This window comes from Centroberyx gerrardi, chromosome 17, assembly GCF_048128805.1.
Source record: "Centroberyx gerrardi isolate f3 chromosome 17, fCenGer3.hap1.cur.20231027, whole genome shotgun sequence".
Lineage (NCBI taxonomy): Eukaryota > Metazoa > Chordata > Actinopteri > Beryciformes > Berycidae > Centroberyx > Centroberyx gerrardi.
Window position 1 is genome coordinate 3,861,673 of NC_136013.1, and position 25,598 is coordinate 3,887,270.

The 25,598-nt window shown below is 45.4% G+C and overlaps 1 protein-coding gene across 2 annotated transcripts in view; it reads right to left on the reverse strand.

The window, feature by feature from the left end:
• Positions 1-25,598, reverse strand: part of fgfr3 (fibroblast growth factor receptor 3) — a 69,042-nt gene that overhangs the window by 26,729 nt on the left and 16,715 nt on the right. For both annotated transcript variants that reach the window (XM_071922515.2, XM_071922514.2), the window contains exons 2-4: positions 19,190-19,456; positions 14,711-14,764; positions 6,014-6,183 (exon numbers count right to left, since the gene is read on the reverse strand). In XM_071922515.2, the coding sequence (XP_071778616.1) occupies positions 6,014-6,183; positions 14,711-14,764; positions 19,190-19,456 (491 nt within the window). The remainder of the gene's footprint in view (positions 1-6,013; positions 6,184-14,710; positions 14,765-19,189; positions 19,457-25,598) is intronic.

Here is a 25,598-nt window from a genome sequence, read left to right on the forward strand (position 1 = left end):
AAACATAAAGGCAGCAGAGATTCCTCATCAGTCACAGACAGACTAACATTATCTCTACCATCCGCTCATAAAAGGACTAATAAAAGCGTCTTTATCTCTTCTAATGGTGTCCACTTAAGTAGAACTAGAGGCTCAAGTAGAATTTCGTCCATTGCGCTGCTTTCATGATAAACGACTCTCAACGCTGCAAAAAAAAAAAGTAATCTAATCTTGTATTCAGTTTTAAATCTTCTTCAATCCCGCGATGTTCGGCGGGAACGAGACAATCAATCTGCCTTTCATTTGAGCTTTCGTCGCGTTTAAAAAAAAAAAAATCTTGAATCAAGCGAAACTCCTCTTGGGAAACAGGTGAAACTGTCTCTCCGTATTCGTAGATCTCTTCAGGAAAAGGAATAGGAGATGAAACCACATTTTCACCGTTAGGGAACAAAGGAGAACATCTTCTGAGCGCCCTGCTTTCACTCCTCCGGTGTGAAGACGGGAACTGTCGACAGGTAATGGACTTTAATGGTCTGCTCCGGCTGTACCTTTCACACCTCTACGGATCCGAAGGCACTTAAGTAAATGACAAACCCGCTGGTAGGTGGTGCCGCGCTGATCAGCATGGTTCAGATAGCGAGTCAGTCAGTCAATCACACACACACACACACACACACACTGCTGAGAGATACGTGACAAAAATCATCCCATCACCCGTCACAACCTTAAAATCAGACACGGCCGCGTTCATTCAGCCGAAATTAACCACGGCTGTCAAATCTAAAATGATCTTGTCATTCAACGCCGCGCTTCAATACGGGTGCAGGGAGGAGACGGCTGCACCTTGAGGACCCGGCTGCAGGAATAGAGACTTTAGAAGGCCATTGTCAGGCTGTCAGGGCTCTCTGGGTGCCACTCCCCCCGCCCCCCCCCCACCCATCAACCCCACCCTCCCACCACCCTCGCTAGATGAACTCATCACAGGCAGATGTGAGGTGGGGTGATGAGGGTCCACTGCAAAAAATGTCCGTTTTAACCATGAATTTCATCTTAAAGTCACAATCCACCACATTTTTATTTAAATAAACGTCCGTTTTGCTGCAACAATTGATAAAACACAACAGCGATTCAACCAGTTCATGAAAGCTTTTCCATTTGCTGCTCTAGACACTGGTAGCTCCTTCCCAGGCAGATCACTCAATTCAATTAAAGATAATGTGACTTGATTCAAACATTTTCCCGAATCAAGTCATGTTTTCTTTTAGCGCGAGAGCACAATGAAGCTGCGCTGGAAACAAGTCAAATTACCTCACCCCAGTGGCTGAAAAATACGATTTTCAGACTCAATATGAGATTAAATAACTTTTTTTTTTTTAAAGGGGAGTTTTGCTTTATTTGATAGTTTACAGTAGAGAGAGAGAGACAGGGAAGAGGGGATTTAAACCAATGACATCACGGGTAAATGGTGTGTGCCTTAGCAAGAGGAGCCACCTGGATACCAAGAAGACTAAACACACAGAAAAATAAAGAAACTTTCAAAGTAATTAATTTGAAACTGCACAATATACTATAGAGGGGTTTGGTTATTTTCCACATGTATGCATTCACCCACCATCCAATGACTAAGAATTAAGAATCTTTATTTTGATCTAATATCTTTTAATACCTATTAAATATATGATTCGGTTCCACTTGGCACCTTTATTTTTCTGTGTGTACCTTTTCAGATGGACATTTCTTGCAGCGTGTGAGGCGGGGGGGTGGGGTGGGGGTGGGGGTTAGCAGAGGTTTTGACATGGGGGACGGGGTGCAGCGGTCGCCCCTGACCCCCCCCCCCCCCCTCCCCGAGGCCAGGCCGGTGTCACAGGCCAGGAGCAGCACCCTGTTTAGCTTGTCTGTCACCCAGCACCCGCACACTATAGAAGGTCATTTCTCCGCTCACCTCTCTCAAGGCCAACAGCGGCCCGCACCGCGATTGGCTACTGGGAATTCAAACGGCAGGAGGGGGGAGGGAGGGGGAGAGGGAGGGAGGGAGGGGGAGAGGGAGGGAGGGAGGGAGGGAGGGGGGAGTCATGTGATCACTTTCAGATAAAGACACTGAGGGGAACGTCTTAATAATCGCCGCCTAACATCTCCATCAGACTCACTTTAATCGCTAATACATGTGCAAGAATTTGCATTTGGTGACATTGGTGCATCTGATGTATAGAGTTTAATGTGCGTCACCCTCTTATATCACCTCTTATATATTAAAAAAAACCCTTCTACCTCTCCCTTTAGATATAATTTTATTTCTTTTCCCAACACTTCTCTTTTTACACAATCATTCTATGGTCTACACTCATTCTATGATCTAGGAATTGAAGCTTATTTTACTGTTTCACTCGTTGTAAAGTCCCTCCGGATAAGAGCATCAATTAAACTCCTTTATGGAAAAGGTACAAAAGGCAATACTGACACATACAGCGTGGTGAAAGGCCAACAGCGGCCACACGGTGACTGGCTAATGGAGATTCAAAGGGCTCAGAGTCAGGAGGGAGGGAGGGAGGGGTGAGTCACATGGTCACTTTTAAATAAAGACATGGGGGGGAACGTCTTAATAAGGCCTCAGTCAGCTCCTAACATCTCTATCGCAACCAGACTCACTTTAATCACTGAGTACGACATCATTATGCAAAGGAGATATTAGAAGTTGTCTTTTGCAGATGAGTTTTGTTGCAAACAGTAGGGAAGTTTTTATTTCTCTCTAAATTCTAGTCAGAATTACAATAATTGTAATTGACAGGTACAATAAATTTGTTTTGGTGCTGATACATATGACTTAAAGAGTTAAGCAGTGCATATATGCATGGTGCCAGCAATGTTGAGTAAATCACATCACTAGGGGGAATGTCTGCCAGTTTCTGTAAGCCTACTTTAAGACTTTTTTTTAATGCTACCTGAAATTGAATTTAAAACCAATTTAGAAACCAAAATAAAGAAACAAAGCTGGCAAACCTAGCTCACTTCTGGCTAAACACAGCTGTTAAGGGAGATAAAGTGCAATTGTGTCTATCAAAGCAGACACAAAGTTCTGCTGCTAACCCTCTTCTGTATTAAGACTTTTTCAGACTTTTTAAGGACATGCAGATACTCTGTAATAACAAAAAAAAAAGTCACCGCCAAACATCAACCAGACCCAGAATCGCTTCAACCGCCAAGTTAACATATTCCTTTAACATAACATCTACCATCTTGGTCGACACTTCTATCCAAAGTGCCTCACGGTGCCATGAGTGCATCCATACATACATTTTCAGCATGGGTGGCCACGGTGGGAATTAAACCCCCCTTCGCAGCAGCGGGGCCGGTGCCAAGCTCGGCCCCACCGAGCCGGACGGTGCGGAAAATGTCCAGGAATTCGTCTCGGTGGCTCGTTGACAACTCACAGTGTCACAGTTCATACTGACACAACACAGCGCAAGGACGGCAGGACCTCACGTACATCAGCTATACATATCACTCTCCATTTATAACATTTATAAGCCGTGTGCGTGTGTCCCTGCAACAAAACGGCCAAGAGGGAAATGTATCGACCGGCGAGGAGAGCGCAGGTCCAGCGTGCCATGAGGAAATTATACTGATTAGAATGACATTAATATCTTAATTACCACCAAAACATCTCTATCACACTATTTAGCTTGCCGCTGGTGAGTCGATTTGCACAAAGGAAGGACACATGGGGATTCGTGAGAGAAAGCAGGAGGCTGGTGAACAGATGGAATAAATATTTAAGTGCTTTGACTGGTTGATTTGGGATTAATTTGCTGCTAACAACGCAGAAACAACCTTTATCAACGGCAAATCTTCATGCATACTAAACACGCTAAAAGTTGCTGTCAGAAAGCCACTCCAGTCCAGCTCTCTGCTGTGAGGGCTGGTGACAGGTGTGTGTGAATCTGTGTGTGTGTGTGTGTGTGTGTGTGTGTGTCAGTGAGAGAGAGAGAGAGAGAGAGAGAGAGAGAGAGAGAGAGAGAGTGTATATATCTGTGCATATGTGAATGTGTGCGTGTATATATGTATCTGAGTATGTGCATGTGGTGAATATGCGCTAATGTGTATGTGTATGTATCTGTGTGCGTGTGTGTGTGTGTGTGTGTGTGCGTGTGTGTGTGAAGACAGGCAGAGTGGGGACAGAGGGAGGGAGACAACTGCTGTTGGTCTGCTGGGAGCAGATGTTGGAGATCTCTGTAAACTGTTAATAGCTCCAGGATCTCATTACATTTAACTCTTTAAAGGCCAAATCCTCATCAGGGGAAAAGCAGCACTCGCCCGCTCCATGTTTATCATGCTTTTGTCAAAGGTTATCATTTCAATGCTCTTGAAAAATCTGATGACACTGAACACTTTAAATGCCAAATGTTTGAAAACATGCCAAACCACCAACATTTGCCGCACTACCGGCCAGGTTTTTGCTTATTATGTTTAGTTCAAATGTTGAAAGTTCTTTTATAATTCTATATATAAGAGGATTTCATAGCATTTAACTCTCCCTCACTATTAACCTGGTTTATGTGTATTTTGAACCTGCACTTGGAGTACAAGTTCCTAACATTAGATGGGTTTTTTTTATCTTTTTTAAGGACAGTTGGCGATCCTCTCCCCTCGGTGTTATGACTCAGTCTGCAGGGCTGCATGTGGCTCCAGAGGCAGAGGTCTTAAACTTGTCAACAAAATTAAAATGTCTGTGTTACTGTAAAACTTCATTACATTTAACCAGCGTTGGGGGTGCGTTGTAATGCTCAGATGACTTTTATATGGTAACTAGCAACTTAACGAGTTTGTTTTTCAATTCTTTTAATCTGCTATGTGTTATTTTTTAAAATTAGAACGAGGCATCCTGTGCAGACAACACGCTGCTAACTGAAAAAACTCCATCTGAGTGTGCTTGATATAAATGAGATTGGTTTACTGTTTTAAAACCGGAGCACTAGCCTTGCATTGCATGACAGAAAACATACTAAGCACACAGCCATATTGCTGTGGCATGTTTTTGAAGTGGTTATTGAAAAAGTACTCTAACAAGTTACTTTTGATAGAGAGGCTTCTTTTAAAAGAAACCTTTCCCAACACTGCATTGAAACGTTGAAAAGCCAATTTTTGAAAGGCGAACAGGACCGGTGTTTTTCATCGCTATAGCAACTTGTAATACTGTGCAAGTTGATAATGTTAGAAGAAGACCTTAGCATCACCTTAGTGTGTTTATTGAGACAGTAGAAGGACAGAGGGAGAGAGAAGAGAAGGATTTGGGAGGATTCAGCCAAGGATCCTGCCCATCTCTGGGCATCATTTTAGAATTTCTCTGTTATTAAGTTTAAGTTTATTTAAACCAAAACACACGTTTTGACTGTTTGAATTCCGATGTTATTACCATACTGAGTTTGGGCTTTTAATCCTACAGCTCAGGGCCATTAAAGGAACACAAAAGTAAACCAAGCCTGTTACTTTAAGCAGTGCCATTCCACATGAGAGTCTGATGTTTAGAGTGAATCTGATGACAAAATTGAGTACAACAGCTGTTTGCTGCAGTGTGCATCTGTCAACACTATGCTATCACGCTAGCACGAATGTATCTGTGTACTACTCTGATTTCAGCACAACAGTTTGACCCACCATGATCCCTCTAAATTTATTTGGGCCGGCTTAGCTGGGGCTAAGTCTGGCCAGGATCCTGTCAGGGGAAACCAGCCCCGCAGCCTGTTTTGAACCTTTATTTACCCAGGGAAGATTCACGGAGCGTTAACGCTCTTTCAGCACCGCACTGCTTCATCCACTTATAGACATTCACACCAGGGAGCTGCCCGGTACAACCTGACTGCTCTGCTGGAGTGGTAGGGGATTAAAATGCCTTGCTGAAGGGCACTTTGATGGAAGGGAGAGGAGAGCGTTACCCACTCACGTCCCTCAAGCTGCTGATCTGGAGGGAGGATTTGAACCGGCGTCTTTTTAGTCACAACCTTCAGGCTTTAGCGTATTTCAGTGCAGTCTGACTCACCTTGATCCCTCCCATCCTCTGCTCTCCCTTAAACTCCTTGCCGTTCTTCAGCCAGTGGATGGTCGGCGTCGGGTTTCCGGCCGCCGCACAGCGGAACTTGACGGTGTTGGCGGCCGGGATGGCCAGAAGCTTCTTGTCCATCCGGTCCGGCCTGGTCCAATACGGCGCTTCTGTTGGTGAAACACAGAACGGGACACTGCGTCAGTCTTATCCAAACTATATCCTCAACACAAGATGCTCACATTGTGGGAACATGGCTTTGTTTTAACCAATCTGTCCCTAAGGATTTTTCCACTTTCTGGTACATTCTTTAGAATCGGTTTGCAGAACTTCGATTTCTCCCCAGGAATTCATGGCTCCATTTTTTTTGTTTTGTAATTGCTAGGAGACGGGTCATACAGGACAACTTGCTCCACTAACCTCTCTTCAAATTGTTCCATTTTGGATGAGTTATACAGCGCCAGAATGAATATGAGGTAGTGTTTTTACCAGAAATCCCCCCTTGGGTCGTCCGTGGACCCTCTCTGTTACCCTCTGTGGGCGCCAGAATAAATTCAGCATTACAATGAGTGACCATGCAGGAGTTCAGTGTCTACCTAGGACACATGGCTGTTGTTGGACACTCACTGGCTGTAATCATGGGGATCGAACCGGTTACATTTCCGTTAAAACCCCGTCTCTCCAACAGAAAGGCCCACCCTGCAGCCCCAAGAGAAATGTTCAGGACGGCCCGAACGGTGTAAACATTGTTTGACAGATGTTGAAAGAACGCGAAACGGGCGCGTGAAGCGTTGCAAGGGCCGAACAATGCGTATCGGCTTCAGCCCCGACGACAATGCGAGAGTTCATTTGAATCGTACACTCCCGAAAGTTTGGAAAGTGTCAGGGCGATTTATTGAGTTGTATTGAGAAGAGGGGGGACAATGAGAGAGAGCAGCGAGTCCGGGCCGGCCGGGCGACACTCAGAGAGACCTATTGTTCCTGCTGTGTGGGTGTGGAGGGCGAGAGCACTGATGCATGGCTCACTCTCTCTCTCTCTTTACGGGTGTGTGTGTGTGTGTGTGTCCCAGGACAAAAGTTGGGGAGGTGGCTGACCGGTCATCAGATGTCTCTTTTACTTTCTAAATGCAGAAGGAGAGAGGAGCTAATTACCATCTCAATGTCTGCGCTTGTGTGTGTGTGTGTGTGCGTGTGTGTGTGTGTGTGTGTGTGTGTGTGTGTGTGTGTCTCTCAGCCCCTGAGTCAAATAATAGTTGAAAGTGATTCTTAGCCTGGAGGAGTAGATGGGTGGGGTTTACCTCATCAGGACAACTCAGGTAAGTTGTCAGTCTTAGAGAGATAAAATACTTTGCTGTGATCGTCTCAGGTCTGGTGTGTGTGTGTGCGTGTGTGTGTGTGTGTGTGTGTGTGTGTGTCATGATGCCTGGAGTGAACTGATATATTTCTGACACACATTTCTTTGGCTCCTGCCATGAAAACTTTGGCTTCGGCTTCACAGAGTAATTACAACCAGACCTGCAGAGTGCTTCAACCCTCCTGATGAAAGACACAGACATGTCTTCTTAGAAAGCAAACAAACAGAGTTACTTCACTCTATTGAACACCCCATAAACTCTGAGTGTGTGTGTGTGTGTGTTTGTGACAGTGTGTGTGTGTGTGTGTGTGTGTCTGTGTGTATTAACAAACTCTAACGGTTGAAGACTGCTTGCTGCTTGAGTTAGAGACTCCCCAGCTTGCTAAGACAAACACGCTCCATGTGCAACCACACACACACACACCACACACACACACACACACACACACACACACACACACAGAGTGCTTCCACCTTAAAAGGGAAATATCTGTTAGATTTCATTACTTCTCGCCTGTCTCTCTGTGTCTCGGTGTGTTTGGAGCGACGCGCCGCGCAGCGTGGGACAACCCTCTGAGGAGTCTGAACACATTGTTTTCTTGGCGCTGCAGTCAGCCACACACACACACACACACACACACACACACTCCCTCACACAGAAACACACACAGATTTTTAAACACTCGCTCCCCACTGTGTGGTCCTCCTCCCCCGGCTCGTCTGCTTCTGAAAATGCCTTCCTACTGGCGGTGATCTCCTGCCCATAATGACAGTTTCAGCCCAAAATAGACGCTTCCATGGATTCAGCGCTATTTGGGAACCTCAGACAGAGCAACTTTCTATTCATTTCTACATAAAAAAACATATTGCGATTGTTTTATTTGCTGAGTATTGCGGTTGTGATGTGAATTGTGATGACTGTGGCGGCCTGCAGGACTCTTTCTCAGCACTTAAAATGGTAATCCCGATTCTTGTTTTTTTTATTTTTTATTTTGCCTCCATCTTTGGTGCTAAGCGCTCACTGGAGCTTGGATGGAAGTTTGAGTTTCTCTTTTCTCTGTCTGTTGCTGCTCATGCTAACTACCCAGTTCTTCTTCTTCTGTTTATTCCGAACAAACCGGAAACGGAAGACGCATCACTTCCTGTGCGGCAGAGGAAAGAGCTACCAGACACCGGCTGCTTAGAACAGACAGTGAAAAAGCGTTATGAGCTGGATATGAGTTGAATCGCTGTTGTGTTATATCAATTGGCAATAGAGAGTATTGTGATTGAGTGATGAAAGGGAACACATCTTTTTATACTTGGATTTGTTGGTCAGGGATTCTCCACAGCAAAAGAATCCCTCAATTAGGGAAGCGGTCTGAAACGCCTTTCGCTCCGGGGAAAAAAGTAGAAAAAAAAATCGCAGCTTTTTCCAATTTGGAAATCACAGCAGTCAATATTTTGATATGTTCAATATGTTTTCTATTTATTGTGGAGTCCTGCTCTGTATGCCAGCAACACACAGGAATCCCGTCTCACATGTAATTGGCAGGATGGTATTTCCTCAGCAGAGAGGAGCGGGGTGGGGGGGGGGTGGGGTGGAGGGAGGGGGGTGTTGAGGGGTGTGGACCAGAACTGATAACCTCCTCTCCTCTGTGGATAGGCTTACACACAGTCATCGTAGTAGAAACTGGTATACCATGACAGATACTGCAGTGTGTTCTCGCAGCTATGCACGCTACAGGGTCAGCTGTGGAGGGGGAATCTCACCGGGAAACTAAAAATACAGAGCGGTATTCCCGTCGGCTGTTTGTTTGGTTTACGTTCGATAACAAACTCCAAACCGGGGCTGAAGAGCGGCGGGGAGAGAGAGGCCAGGCAGCAGGAGAAATGATGTATCATTCACACACACACACACACACACACACACACACATACATAGGCACACAAGCACAACACACCCCCCCAAATATGCATGCACACACACACACTCAAGGTTGGGCAGGTCTCTTTATAAATGTATTCCATTACAGTTACTATGGTTACCTCATCACAACTGTAATCAGTAGCGTAATCCAAGGCATTATCCAATCTGATGTATTCTGATTACTTTTAGTTACTTTCAGATTACTGAGACCGATTGAAAAAGTGAACAATTACAAAGTTGAGGCAGTTCATTTCTGGTTTGCACAGAAACACTCATTTTCTTCCGGGCCACATTTTAAAAAGACGTAAAGAAAGAATTTAAACGACCTTCTGAGTTTTTCGCTCTCACTTTAATAGTATTCCCAGAAGTAATCCTCTACTTTTTCACAAGTATCTGTAATTGGAATACATTACTTTTTTAGGTAATGAAACAGAATACAGTTAAATTTTTTTTGTATTTAGAATACGTAACGGAATTACAAGTACTCTGCACACACAAACTCACACATCTACACATGCAAGCACCAAGAACACATACACACACACACTCACCACACACACACACACACACACACACACACACACACACACACACACACCACCCCCCTTCCCCTCTCCTCCTGTTGCTGCCTGTGCGTCTGTGTTGCCGGTCACAGGAGCGTGACTGTGGGTCTCTATCAGTCCAACTTAACTGCAGCAGCAATTAGCTGGCGCAGGACACGCTGCGGTGCCGATCGCCGCGGCACAAGGCCCTTCAGCGCCGAGACACCGATCTGGGAGAAGGTGGGGCGGGGGCGGGGGTGGGGGTGGGGGGGCAAGGGGGGGTAATTGTGTAATTGTATAATTTGCCCTCGCCGACGCCTGCGAGCACACAGGCAGATTTCATTACAGATTACACTGGGGCTCTTTGAAGGCTCGCTGCCTGCGGGGACTCAAGGCAAACAGAGCCGGAGGAGCGGCGGCCGCGGAGCAGCGTGGCGCGGCCCGGCGTCCGGCGCTCTGCTCTCCTGCCAGGGTAAACAAGGAGTCCGCATAGCTCAGGAGCACAGCACAGCACAGATTAGGCTCTGTTAGCATTCCTCCACCCCCCCTCACCACCCCCCAAACCCCCCCCAAGCCCCCCCCCCTTCGCTTGACACAGGCTCAGAGTGTGCAAGCCTACTTCTGCACAAAAAACATATACGCTTTAATAAGTCATGATCATCGTGGGGGTCGGACTGTGGATCGGTCTCCGTCTGTCAGGCTGATGCGATACTTCAAGACACAGCTGATCAGATTTTGACGAAAGTTTAGAAAATGATGCATCTCACTACTACGTTCTGGCATCTTCAAAATGATGCTTATTGGCCCAATCTGGGGACTGCATCGTTCATTTCTTATGTTTACTGTTGCCTTGTTATTAAATCCTGTATTCAGTCTTAAAATTGATATATTTCCTAATGCAAATGTGAAAAGTCTTCCAAAACGATGAGACAATTTCAGCTGTTTTGTGTTTCATTTGTCTCAAGAATTTTCTTGAAAGGAGGTACAATATCTTGAAATAAGTCAGACCACTTTCAAGACGAAGATTTAAGACGATTTTTCCGCTTATTTGAAGAAAATTAAGAATGTAAGAGTCAATACTAGACGAAATGACAAGTTATAACATGTTTTTGGTTTCTGCATCCATGGTTCTCACATGATTGTCTTTGTGCTGGCTCTCAGAATAGAAATGTCACATGGAAACAGACCCAATACCAGCCTCACAAATTGGTCATTAATGTAGTAACAATATGTTGAAATAAGTCAGACCACTTTCAAGAAGATGCAACCTGATTTAAGAAAGTCCTGGAAACAAGTTAATTTGTATCGGAAAAAAAGTGAAATGATCTCACTCCATTGGCAGATTTTTCCGCTTATTTGAAAATTAAGATTTTAAGAGTCAATACTAGATTAAAGGACATTAAAGTTAAGACATTTTATGTGGCTTCTGCATCCACGGGGTCGCCTAGCGTTCAAGTCCTCACATGATTGTCTTTGTGCCGGCTCTCAGAATAGAAACGTCACATGGAAACAGACCCAATATCAGCCTCACAAATTGGTCATTAATGGAGTTGTGTGTGTGTGTGTGTGTGTGTAAGCCCACGTCTATTCAGCACCTAAGCACCTCTGGTTTACCGCCTCGCAGGTCGGCCTCACCTGCTCACTCAGTCTAAAGAGCGTCAGCCAGATGCCAAAACCTCAAGTGTCAAACAGACAGCCGCGATGGGAACAGACACAGCTTCAACACTGCTGTCGTTTCCCTCGGACACAAATGCCACAAAACCCCTCCTGTCAATCTTACAAATTGGTCAATCATATCGTCCGCAGGAACCGACTGCTGGGCCAGCGCCTACATTCTCTGCTTTTTTTTCCCAGAAGGCCGTGGGAGACGGACAGCTGAGCGAGGACTGGGTGTCTGTCTCTCTCTGTCTCTGTCTGTCCATCTGAGAACAGACAGCTCTGGTTGGGTGGGCGTCATTACATCTGGCGGCTCGCTCCAATCATATTCCATTTTTCTCTTTTTTTTTTCCTCCCTCTATCTCTTTCTCTTTTCACAGCTTCTCCCGTGCAATTCTCTGTGTCTTCGCTGTCAATCAATGTCTGTTTTCTCTCTTTCTCTCGATTATCCCTCTCCCTCATTACTTACTTTCACTATCTCCACATCTCCCTTATCGTTCTCTCTGCATATTTCTCCCCTATTTTCCATCTAGCGGTTGATGTTCCCCTCCGCTCGGCGACGGGGACCGAACCCGTCTGGCTGGCGCGGCTCGTCACATGGCTCCTTCCCCCCGCGGCCCGGCTAATTAGCGCTGGCTTAGCGGACATTAAGCAGCGATATGGGGTTTAACGTTTCTGGGCTAATCCCTCTCCTTTTTGGCCAGGAAATCGGAGCCTCGTATGTCATGAGGTAGACTTACATCCAGAGATTAAGTCTGGCAGTCTGAGGCTATTTACCGGCATTCGGGATCTTTGCAGTAAGCCGGTGCCACTTCGCCCCCCCCCCCCCCCCCCCCCCATTTAAGAAACACTTCACGCTTTCACCGCCGAGTCAAGCCGCACATTCAGACGCATTCAGGTTTTTTACAGTGTAGGCGTTCACCTTATCCAGGGCGACTTACAATGACAGCAACAGTAAGCTTCTTCTACTGTTACTCTACGGCTTATTCTACTGCTTCCCGCTATTGTTGCACCTCAGGTTAAGTTGCTCTGGATAAAATGCCTTGAATGTAAAGCAAATGTAAATGTAAAGTAACATTGCAAGTGACCAGAAGTGCAAGGGGGTGCAAGGATGAAGGTGATAGCACCCACACAAAAGACGTTAACAAATATCCCTGTTCCCCCTCGAATGACAACGTATAGCAAAGAAATAACAGCCAGGGACAAAAGATAGAGAGGTTACTTTTAAATTTAGGAGTGGGAAAGAAAGAATTAAAAGGTTATTTCTTGATCCACTATGCCTGAGACTGTGATGTCTAACAGTTGTTGGCGTTTTCACCGGTATGTGTCTCTCCCAAAACTCCCTTTGCTCGCACTCATTAGCGACCAATGGATCATCAAAAGACAATCACTGCAAAAGTCTCCCAACAGGTATGAAATCCTCTCTCTCTCTTTCTCTCTCTCTCTGCCTGGCCGTCTTTTCAAATGTGTGTCTCGCTTTCTATAAATGTACTGTACGCATGTAGATTTCATTAGGTTGAAACTTTAATGATCCTCGTGGGGAAATTGGGCAGCAAGTGTCAAGCAAATGTCAGAGAACAACCTCTGCGTTTCATTTTAACACATTGACTTGGACAGCTTTGTGGCAACTTTTCCACCCGGGGTTTTGATTTCGGCTGGGTGTCCGTAAGCAAAACACTTCCATATTTCACTCCTGGCACCGGTTTGGTCAACCCGGTTTAGGTGGACTGGGATTCATCTCAAGAAGCGATGGGCTGTTTAACGCAGTTGCCATGTTTTCAGCTGTTTTTCAGCTGAATTTTTTTGCGCTGACTGCTGCAGTCCGCTGTCAAGAGCCAGACTTGTCTATTCTAATCCTTCTTCTCCTTCTTCTTCTTCTTCTTCCTCTTCTAACCGTTCCAGTCTGAATGTTTACACCCACTGGAAGTGATGACGAAATGGACGTTTGGTGAAAGCATTGAATGTTTATAAAATTCAATGTTGAAATCAGGCTTTCGCAACGGTATCGAAGTGGTAGCAAGATTTCGGTTCTTGCGACAACACTAGCATGTTTATATGTTTGTATGTATCTATCTATCCATCTCTCTCTCAGTTTCTCTCAGTTTCATTTCTACCCCTTGGCCTCTCTCTCTGTCTTCCTCGCTTTACTCCGGTCCCTTTATCTCTCTCTCAGTCTCTCTCTCGCTTTATTTCTACTCCTTCATCGCTCCCTTTCTCTGTCTGGCTCTGAGTGTGCGCGCCTCACCTTCCTCCGTCTACCTCAGTGAGGTACAACAAAGGCGGCGCGGCACGGAGTCTGGCTAGGCGAGCGTTCGCCCGCCGGGGGGCGGAGACGCTCTCCGTCTCTGCGGAGCGGCGCTAGCTGACAGAACAGAGCGTGTAAAGTGTGCAGCGGCAGCAGAAGCCGTCCCTCATCGTTCTTTGTTCACCTGCGCCTGAACTCCGTACGACTCCGGATGCCAAAACAGCTCACATCAGAACGGGGCTCAGAGCCGGGTGTTACCCGCCGGAGAACCACCGGCTTTTGATCTGTGCGATTGTGGCGTTTAGTTTAGCGCTCCGGAGAGAAGCTTTTATGTCTGTCTAGGAAGAGAGCGAGCGGTTATAACAGCAGCGATAGTCGTTTAATTCCAATGCTGGTCGTAAAATCCCAATTAAGGTCATAAAACTCAGATTGTAGCCGTATAAATCCAATCAGTCGTATAAATCCAGCGGTAGTCATATAATTCCATATAAAAGCACCTTCCTAAGAGCGTCCCGGTGGCAAATCACAACACAGTCTCACAACATGTCTGAAATGCAGATTTAACTGTTGTGGACACGAATGTGAAGATTACGTTCCTGCACCATGAAAGGATTATGTGACAACGCACTTTGTGAATGTAAGGTTTTGCTCATGGTGAAATAAGAAGAACTTTCACTTAAAATAAAAAACTTCACCCACAGCAGAAAACTTCTAATGAGCTGGGAATTGTGTCTCCTTCATGTAATGCTTTCATGGTGGGAAAACATATTTCTCTCACTTGTCGTGCATTTCACGAAATTTCACGACACCAGGCTGCTTCATGTACTCATCATGTACTTCCTGACTTTCTCCACTGTACACTTTCTAATAAAGCAGAAATGGCTTCAAAACAGTGACCAAAGGATGCTGTAAAACTCCAGAAATGTGACTTAAAAAAAACATAAAATAACAAGATGAGTGATTGAAATGAAGAACACACCGTTTCCATTACCTGCATCTTCCGGATCTTCATCATAATCTTCATCATCGCCAGACGACAGGGAATCTTTAAAGTAGACACAAAGACAAACACAGAGGAGTTAACATTTGGACGGATCTATTGCAAAACTCTATAAAAATGCATCATTACCTGAAGATTATCATTCAAAATCCCTAAAATACAGAGAGGGTTCAGTCCGTAAAGTGAGCTTTCACTTTGTCAGCCGAGGACTTGAGTTGCCTTCTGTCATTAAAAAGCACTGTAGTTGTTTTTATGTTGTGCTAACAGTCACTTTTTTTCCAAATCATTTTGGAGCTATACTCATTCATTTGAACGACTTGTAAAAATGTGTTTATTCTCCAGACTACTTGAACTTTGTTACCCATCTGATAACCAGAAAATTACAGCTGGAGAGCCTGTAAACTGTTTATTTTTTGCGCAAGACAAAAGGAAAACAGAGAGAAAAAATAGGACTTTTGTAAACGCGGAGATTAAATGGTGTGTATACGCAAATCTACACACACAAACACACACGCACACACGCATATTAAAATTGACTGTGCTCATTGAGAAACTCATGAATGAGTCCACAGTTCTCTGTAGTGTGGCGGCTCGTTCAGATATTACAACCCAAACATTTCCACAGACGTTACAAATGAGAGGGCTATTAGCGCTGCTGTTGGTGTGACACGCCGGTGTGAGCGTGTGCATATGTGTGGGGAAAACACACACACATATACACACACACACTCTTGCTAGCTATTGGTGTGACGCACTTGCATGAATGTGGACATAAAATCACGCTCAACATAGCATCGACGCTCGGATAGTGTGTCAGATGACGTCTAATTATTCTCCGGCCACAGATACGCGTGTTTAGATTCGCTGTATCACACATTTTCACGGCGGCTCCGTAATTATTTTCGATGTGACCTTGAAGTTTTCTGGTTCAGCTCCACAGGTCTGGTTAACGAGAGCCAGATGTTACCTCAAAACCCCGGCGAGCTAAGCTGCTCCTGAAACTCCTGACTAGCAGGTTTTTGTTTCTATTATTTGACACCCCCGTCCCCCCCCCCCGCTCCGCTGTTGTGAGTCCCTGCCTCCACTCACTGCACATTGGATGAGTTCCACCATTGTAAATATGAGACGTCTTCTCTTACTAAAAGACTGCTGGTGTCAAAATAACACTCGCTACGGGTTATTATTACAGTTATTCAAGTCAGAGAAAAACAGGGATGTTCCAGTCGAAAAACCCAAATATATGACTTCCTTTATTCTCTTACATCACAGCCCCTTGTTTCTGACATGTATATAATACAATAGAGGGCTTTCAGGAGACATAACAAAACCTCTGGCGGCCATATTGGAGGTCCTCCGCTCTTGGGTAACAGCTGGTTGTGTTTCTAAACGTTCGACTTGGCCGTCCCAACAGAATTGAAAAGATGTGGTTAATTTCTGTGCTGTCAAGATACATATAATTGATTTTTTGTGTAGATAATAGCAGCTCTGTCTTGTAAACACATCTGATTTGCAGGCTGGCTAACATATCTGGAAGACGCTAGTGCCAATAGTGGCTAGTAGTTGCATGTCAACATTATTGGTTGCTTTGCTAAATTAGCCTGCTGGCTAGTTAGCTAGCTAACAGTTTGTTCAGGTTAACTGAGCTGACTCTTCTCAAGCTACAACTCAGAGTTTTTCCTCGTTTTCCAAGAGCACCCGATACATTTTTGATCCTAGTTTGACAATGTAGAGCAACCAGTCATTTCCTTTTTTCCTACAACTCAGAGTGTTTTGAAGTAGAGACTAGGGCTAAAGACAAGACAGTTTACTGAGTCACAGTAACCAAATCCACCTTATCACACTATTCACTTTTACTGAGAACGTTACTGAATGGATCTACAGCCACACCACAACAAGCTAGCTCTCTGTTTCTAGCCTGGTTGTTATATATTTAGACTTTATTAACTTTATTAACAGCCAATTCTCCAATGGACCTCCATGATGGAGCCAGATGTAGGTGCAACTGCAAAGCCTCAAAGCCTCTTTACACAGACTTTACAATTTAGCTTGTTTCAATACAATTCAGTTTGCTTCAATAACGTCTTCCCTCTGCTCACATTACAGCTTGGAACATGTGTACAATATGAGCTGGCTGCTCTCGCTGTCTGGACCCCGTCCAGGTGCTAAATCTGATACCGCTCCTAAATATCTGACACCTTACTCAAATATTTGAGGAAAAACACAATATGCCGTGTGTGTTTTAGATGGAGCTGAGACTGTGTGTTTAGAGTAGGGGGGGGGGGGGGGGGAGAACAGGATATTGCCACCACATACTGTAAAAACGTCTGACTTAACAAGTAATTTAATCTTGTATTGAGTGTTAAAATGCTATTTTTCATAAAACGTGAAATGTCTGACAATGGGGTTTGCGATGAACTCTCTTCCTGTGCAGTTTCCGCTCTTTAACTAGTCGAGTCGAGTCAATTTCATTCGTATAGCACATTTCATACACATGTAAGCTCAATGTGCTTCACATTAAAAGACAAAAATAGTGACAATAAACAGATAAGGAAATACAATACACATATATAAAATACTGCGGTGGAAGCAAAATGGTTTTTATCTCAGATCTTTTCAGATTGTGAGACAGAACATGACTTGGTAAGCTGGACTTCTTGTTTGTATCAGTGCAGAGATGTGGGGGAGTGTGCATGTATTTATCCTGCTGGAGTCTTGGGCCGATTTGCAGGTCCAGGAGGAGAAGCTGTCCACCTCTGATCAGGCCCGGAAAAGGCCATTTTCTCCCCGGCTCGCAGCCAAACACAGGCATGTGTGTGTGTGTGTGGAGGGGTGTGTGTGGTGTGTGTGTGTGTGTGTGTGGAGGGGTGTGTGTGGTGTGGGGGGGGGGTTGGCGAGAGGGAGCAAACTCTCTCATTTCTTGCCACCCCATCTGTTTTCAATGATGAAACGTTTCGAGCTAATTGCTTTCTAATTAGTTGTCAATAACGGGCTCAGCTGGTGTCCATGAGTTTTACGGGAAAAGGAGGCCGACTTTTAAGCTACTGCAAACTCCCCTCTGACCCCCCCCCCCCCATCCCCCACCCAGCCGCACACACACACACACACACACACACCTCCTCCCCTCCCACATTCCTATTAGATCTCCGTTTGCATCACACACTTGTTTAAAATGTTACTCATCCCCCCCCCCCCCATATCGTAATGAATTTCACCTTTGACTGTGTATCAGGAGGGGGGAATCTGTGTGAAACTTGGCCGGGTGATTGGTGGTGGAAGTCCGTGCCGGTGTGATGCCGTCTGTGTGTGTGTGTGTGTGTGTGTGTGTGCGTGCAGCTTGGCAGGCAGTTAGCAGCGGTAGTAACGCCGGAGCAGACCTGATCCCCCCTCTTCTTGGCAAAAGTACAGAACAAGCTGGCTCTCGGCGGGCCCCGGGAGTCGAAGCAGAGCGGGGGGGGAAATAATAAGACTTTCCTCCAAAACGACCTTTTCGGTGTTTTTCTGTGAACCGTTATGAAAAGCTGTCATGTCGAGACATCACCGCTGTTTCTTCCCGACGATGTTTATTGATAGGAAATACTTTGATACTCCGTTGTCTGCCAGACACGCAGAAAAACCAAGATAGGTCAGTTTTGGGAGCGCTCCGCAGGGTGCAGCCAAAGTGTCTGTTTCCATTGGAGCTCTGCTAGCGTCTCGATTAGGTCAAATAATGAACTTTTTTAGTAAGTTCTAGGTTTTTTTTTTAAGCATTTAAAGGGCAATTTCATCCAAAAAAAATGGTTAAAAAGAGACCAACTCCTACATTAAGCTGTACTTCTTTTTCCTTTTCTGTTTTGTTTTTCCAGGGTTATTTTTATTAACTTTTAGTTGTGCTTTTGTCCCTTAGCTCCTGTTACTCTCCTAACCTGCTCTCAACAGAGGGTGAGCTGATTCATGGTGGAGCCGTTATCAGACACATTACCACTTTAACATCACTCAGTGGTGATTTTCTCATGTCTTTGTCATTTGGAGATATATATAACATGGGAGAGAAAAATGAATAGAGCCGGTTTATTCAGATAAGAGGTAAAAGAGAGCGATATAAAGAGAGACTGACAAAGGTAAAGAGGGTGGAGATGGAGAGATATGGAGATCGACAAAGTAAGAAAGATAGAGAGACAGAGAGAGAGAGAGAGACATCACACATCTCTAAATTGTTGTGCTGATTTCTGCTTTACTTTGTTTATGAACCTAGTTTGAACTCTTGACCTTTTTGCATTGCATGGGAAAGATCATATGTGACAATGTCTGTTTCTTTAAACTAATGGAGTAACTTTTACCCTGAGTACTTTTACATACATTTACTCGTCTTTTACACTAGTAATTTAACTTCTACTTAAGCAAAAAGTCAACAAAGCAGCAGTGTTCTTCTTGAGCAGGATCTTTAGTCCCTGGGTGTGAGGAATAATAAGGAATAAGGTCTGAAGCTCTCACCTGTCACCTTGACGGTGTAGTTGCAGAGCAGCGTGTTGCTGTGTGCGAGGCGGCAGGAGTAGACGCCCGAGTCTTCGTACGACACGTTGATGATGCGCAGCATCCGCTGGCCCAGCCGCGTCCGGTTGCTAGGCACCAGCCCGGCGCCGTCTTTGAACCAGACGACGGGCTGGGCGGGGTCTTCCAGGTCACATGGCATTTCCAGGGTCTCGCCCGTGCCCAGAACATTATAGTCCTCCAGGAAGGCTGTCTCACTGGACACAGAGTCTGCACAGACAGAGAGAAAAAAACATGGTGGGTGATGAGAAAGGTGTTTTGTTTTTGATACACACACTGCAAGAAATGTCCATTTGACTAAAGATTTTAATCCTGTGTTGAGTCTTAAAATCTATCTTTTAACAAGTCTTTAAAGTTTCACGTGACTCAATCTTATCTAACCAAGTTCTACTCATAAGCCTATTTGTTACTGAGATTTTTGTAGTGATTTTACTGTGATTTTTAAGATGAGGCTCGAGCTTTTGCATAAATGATATTCTCCTTTTTCTAGTGTGAAATCAAAAGTATCAAAAGTTGAGTTGGAGAGCGGCGTTCTTCATGCAAAAGCTTAAATTTCAATGAAGTTGGTAAATTTTTTGGTACATTTTTTATCGAAGTGTAATGAAAGGGGCCTCGCTCGCTGCAGTCGTTTCTCTCTCTCTTCTCCTTTTCCACAAAAAACAAGTTGCTCGCCACTTCACCGCACAACTTTAACACCACTTTAACAACATGGAGGGAAAAAAAACAACACAGGGAAGGTGATGAAAATGGCTGCCTGTCAAAATAATCAGAATCAGAATCACCTTTTTTTCCCCCTCCCAAATACATTATAGCTATATAATGCACAGTTACAAGGAGTAGTAGGGGTTTAAAGCTTTCCCCCCCTCCTCCTTCTTCAAAAGTAAATTTAAGAGGGAAACTGAATAAAAGAGTCAGTGTCAGAAAAGACCTCCCTATCAGCTAATCTGTTTCAATCCGCCGCTGGAAGTAAGAGAAGTGCAACATTTTATTTCCAGCATGAAGAAGACAGATCATGGCTGTGTGGAAATCAACCCCCCCCACCCCCCCCACCCCCTTCTCCCTGTCAAACACCAGCTCATTTACTCCAGGAGCTGTGTGTGCCAGCTTAGTTAGAGCCAGGGAAAAATCAACATGTTTACTGGCTTCACTGAGGATGCCGGCCTCCACTGAGTATGAGAAGAGAGAGGGGAGGAGGAGGGGTGGAGTGGTGGGGGAGAGAGACATATATATGGAGAGAGAGAGAGAGAGAGAGAGAGAGAGAGACGTCTGAATAACTAAACAGCGTCTCCCCTCGTCTCCTCTCATTCTTCTCCATCAGGTGTCTTCTCATCCAGACCTCAATTATACATACATCGCCGTCAGGGAGAGACGGAGAGACGACCTCATACACACTCCGTCGCTCTGGCAACCGTTCAGCGTACGACACACACGCATACCGATAAACGGACACACACGGAGACGCACGTGGACTCTCGAACGCACACAAACACGCACATACTTAGAGAATGCAGAATTGCTCGGGCAACAGTTGGAGTACACAACACGCACTTGTTTGCTCACACACACACACACACACACACACACGCACACCCACCCATGGGAAAGACTGAATGAGTTGTGTTAAGAGCGTGATTTATGACGGCAAATACACCCACTGTTGACCCGCTGAAAGGGCGGCGGCGCTCCAGCCCCTCGCTGACGCTCAGCGATCGTGAACGCCGCCCTCTCCGGCGGACCGGCACAGACAGCTCGCTCACACGCATTAGGAAATTGGAGTTGAGAGGCAAGGTTGAAAATCACGAGCGGCCCAGACGAGACAATCTTCCACGGGGAATGCATAATAGGTGCTATGAATTATAGATGGGTTCTTTTCGAGACGCACGCGCGCTCTCGCAGACAGTCAGAGGTCCTGTTTGTGCGGGAGAGCGGCGTGCAGAAACCCAGCATGCAACGCTGCCGCCGTTCCCTTTGAAAGCCGGGCCAGCGCCGAACATGTTTGCGTGCGACTTACCAGCAGGCTTCTATCACACCCTTACAGAACCAAACTGTGTGCAAAACATCACGGAAAAACATGTGCTGGTGTGGGTCCATGTATGAAGTGGAAAAACCACACAGCGGCCCATGAGAAATTACACGTTCCTCTGCCTCTTTCATCTTGACGCCGAACGCCTCGGACGTGTTTTAAAGAATAGATGAGAGGTGGGCATTGATTTCTCTCTATCTTATTACACACATTAAAAATACGGGCGATGTTAAGTCAATAAAGTGCTTAAAGGTGGCTGTACCGGCTCTCCGCGTGGCCTCCGGGGTTTGACAGCGATATTTACGACGCCGTTTTTTTTTTTCACAAAAAGCCCCATTCAGGAGAGGAAAAAACAGCGAGGCGATGGCGGGGAGAGCATAAATTCAAGCGCGGCCTGAGTGACTTACTGCCGCTACCTCCGTGTGTTGCTTACGGCCCGTGTGAAAGGAAAGGAGAAAATAGGTCTTAGAATATCTTCAAGTCTTAAACATGGGGAATTGGGACTTTATGGGGTAGATATAGTAACCTCCGGGGGCTCGTAGCTCACCTTGGCTTTATGGACGCACACACTCCAGCGCTGCCTCCCCTTGGCAGCTTTGAATGAGCAGCAGCATTGAGGCCATTTCTTTGTATTAGGCGCATATTTCCCCCTTAAATATGAGCTGATGTAGTGCGTGGTTACAGTGAATGAAAAAAGTAATTACATTGTTAGTTAGAGTCAGAATCACTTTATTTGCCTCGCCTTACGTAACGGCAGCTAACGCAACAACAGGGCAAAGCATGCTATAGACAGCAGGCTATCAGTTATACTCTATATTTATATATTCAGCATACTATCAAAACCACTGTGTCCTCTGCTCGGTAAAGGAAAATATAAATTAACAAACAGCATGAGGATATCATGGTTTGTTTAATTGGCTTAGTTAAGAGCAGGGCAATGTGTTTGTGTGATCCGGTTTTAAAAGGAATGCTTTTGCTTTGATCCTGGGAAAATAGATAGGAAGAACATTTGTGCACCGCTTGGATGTTTACACCGCCAGAGGCTACCGAACGCAATTTACCGAAAGAACAAAACAAAAAAACAAAGATATACCCCTTCTACATTAAAAACTCTTATTTCTAAGGTGTCAGACAAAAGAGCAAAGCCCCCCCCTTTTTTTTTTTCTCTCCTGGTCACCGTCAATGACAAATATCTATTTCTGCTTCAGATCCTGTACTTTGAAATGCAGATTTGAAGTATGAAAAAATGTGATCAAAAAGCTGATTTAAATAAAAATGAATTTGGTTTGAAAGGCTCCACTCCTGCCACTGCACAACCTTTCAGGACCGATCTGCCGTCCTTTATGTTGGAGCAGAGGTCGTGATTTCCTCGCAGTTCAAAGAGAACGTCGCGTAGCTGTAAGGTCACAAGTTTGATCCCCGAAAAAAACAGCCAGTTGCTTGAGCCGCAAATTCCATGAATGAAATGCGTTCACGTGTGTGTGTGTATGTGTGTGTGTGTGTGTGTGTGTGTCCCAGAGGAAAACGCAAAGACGGGAATTCCTAATTAGTGAGCAAGCACTCTAAATTCCTAAAGAGAAAATTCCTAGTCGTTTCCACTGTCGACGTCGGTGGAGCGGCTCTGCTCTGCGGTCGGACCGGGCAGCTCCCAGGTGGGAGTGTGTGTGGAGCTGTGTGTAGAGCTGTGTGTGTGTGTGTGTGTGTGTGTGTGTGTGTGTGAAGCTGAGAAAGAGCGTGTGTACTCAGTCACCTTCCCCGGATGAATAAAGGTTAAAAGAAATCAAAGCTGCACCGCTACTTTCTTAAAGTATGGGTCAGGAATCAAACTGTGTGCAGCCCGGCTCGTCTCTTGTGGTTCTCCGCTTGACAAGAGCGTGTTTTAATTAACCCAAGTCCCAGGGCAAGACTAGATTTATTCAATTTGGGTTTTAAGCTGCAATTTGGGCTCGATCGGTGGGTTTTTGAAGCCTGATACCAATATTGCCGATAGCTGATATGCAACATCTTTGAATTTGACCATTTTCATGACAAGTATTCAGTGTTTCCCCCAGAGTTTTATTCTTGTCAGGGTGGAAAAGCCTCTGAAACAGCATTTAGACCATCACGGGACACTAAAACTCTCCACTGAAACCCAGACCCAGAACAATGAAATGGATAAACAAAAGGTGCAAAGAAAATAATATTTCACTGCAGGTTTTACAGACTGTTTTCATATCACTGCGGTCAGGAGGAACCTCCATCATATCAGAGGTGGACGACATTGACGGGCCGATATCTGATATTTAATAAAAGGCCAATATCAGCCTGATATATCAGTCTAAACCCTACTGCATATGAACATACAGACAAGAACAGTATATTCTATTTTGTACTGTGAAACTCTGTAACTCTCTCATTCAAAGGCTTTGATTCAGACTGTTTCTTTCCTTTTCATCTCTTGTTTTTATCTGTTTTTAAGGCCTTTGTTCTCTGTGAAACACATCGTGACAAGCCTGTCTGATAAAAGCACTTTCTAAATAAATTTGACTCTCAACTGGTTCTGACAAAGCAGAGAAGTGGAGGTTCGGGGTTCGGGGGGTGGGGGGGCGGCGGACTGTCTGGAGGCAAACAGGCAGTATTCTGGTGGCGTCCAGCCTGGTATCCACATCTAGACATTCCCGCTGTTATCTCGTCCGGCGCGGCATGTGTGAGCTATCGGCCGCCTGGCTGGAGCGAGGGGGGGCGGGGGAGTGTGTGTGTGTGTGTGTGTGTGTATGGGGAGAGAGTATGAGGAGGGGGGGGGGGGCACTCTCTCCGGAACCTGGAGCCAGCTGGAAGCAATGTGCTATATGTACTCTTTGTGTGTGTGTGTGCGTGTGTGTAAATGCGAATGTGGGTTTGCGTGTGTTTTTGTGTGCATCTGTGATTGCGGATAGGTGTGTGTGTGTGTGTGTGTGTGTGTGTGTGTGTGTGTACGCCCCCCGGAAAACGCAGCACACAGGCCCGACAGTACAGCCTCGACGGTCACTCCATAAATCAAGAGGCCCCTGCCCTCCTGGCCCTTCTTACCCCCTCGGCTCAATATCATAACAAATAGCCCTTCAGAATAATATAATGTCTCTCTTTGAGATACTGCGGCGCTGTCCGTTAACGCGCCGCTCGCAGACTAGATCTTTTCTGTGCGTCTGAAGAGGTTTATTTATCCTCGACAAACTTCTCCAGGGGCCGGCGGGCAGGCTGCGGCCCCGGGGATGAAAAGGCCTCTTTATGTGGCCAGCCTTTCCACGCCTGCCTCTCTCGCTCTCACTCTCTCTCTCTCACACACACACACACACACACACACACACAGAGAGAGAGCGAGGGATGTTGGAGGAACAGGAAGAAGGAGTGCAGACCAGACGAAGGAGCTGTCGCCATGGCTCCTGTCGTATAAGGTCAGAGAGGGGGGAACCTGGCACTGGTGCTTTAGTAAACCCACCTAAAACCAGTTTACCCACCTTTTGTACCCTGACATGCGTCTTAAAGGGGCAATAAGTACGACTTTTACTGCCCCGTACCCCAAAATGACCATAATATACCTACAGGGGGTCGAAGGGGTTGTGGATCAATACCGATCACTCAACGATTACCTGATTTATGCCATTCAAACCTCATTTTCAGTTTTGGAAAAGAAACTCCCCAACCACTGGCAATTCAAGACACACTGGAGCGTTGTGTTTTATTGTGTACATGTGTGTTGTTTTGGTGTGTGGGTCTTTCCTTCAAGACCAAAATCTGTAATTGCAGAATTTGCTCCCTCCTGTTGCCCCACTACTGGTTTTGTTTACACAGCCATTTATCAGATTGAACATATTTCTTAAACTCTGAGATCTACTGTCTGAGCTAAAAAGGCTAAGGTTTTTTTGTGTATTTTGAGGGTTAAAAAAAAAGGGTTATTTCCATTTGTAATGTTGTAAACTAGAGAAAATGGACTCATATTTTGAGTTATGATGAGATAAGACTTTCCAGCTTCAGATTCAGTCCGTAAAATGTCGGGTCAGAGATTGTTTTCGGTGTGTGTCTTTGTGAGTGTGCATGATGTTTTCTGATGTGGATCTCTCTTTAAAATGCAGAGTGCGGAGGGTATTTTCTGAACTTCAGGTGTGTCAGTAAACAACCCAACAGTGGCACCACTGTGCCGCCAATTTGACGGATTCATTTTCTGCTCCGGAGGAGAGAAATACAGAGAGCTTCGTCTCTCCAGGGCTAAAACACTAAACCCTTGGCTCTTAAATAATATCAGATATCCCCACCAAAACACTTTTGCCAATTTAGTATCCTTTAAACTCCCCGCTGACTCTCCAGGCTGAT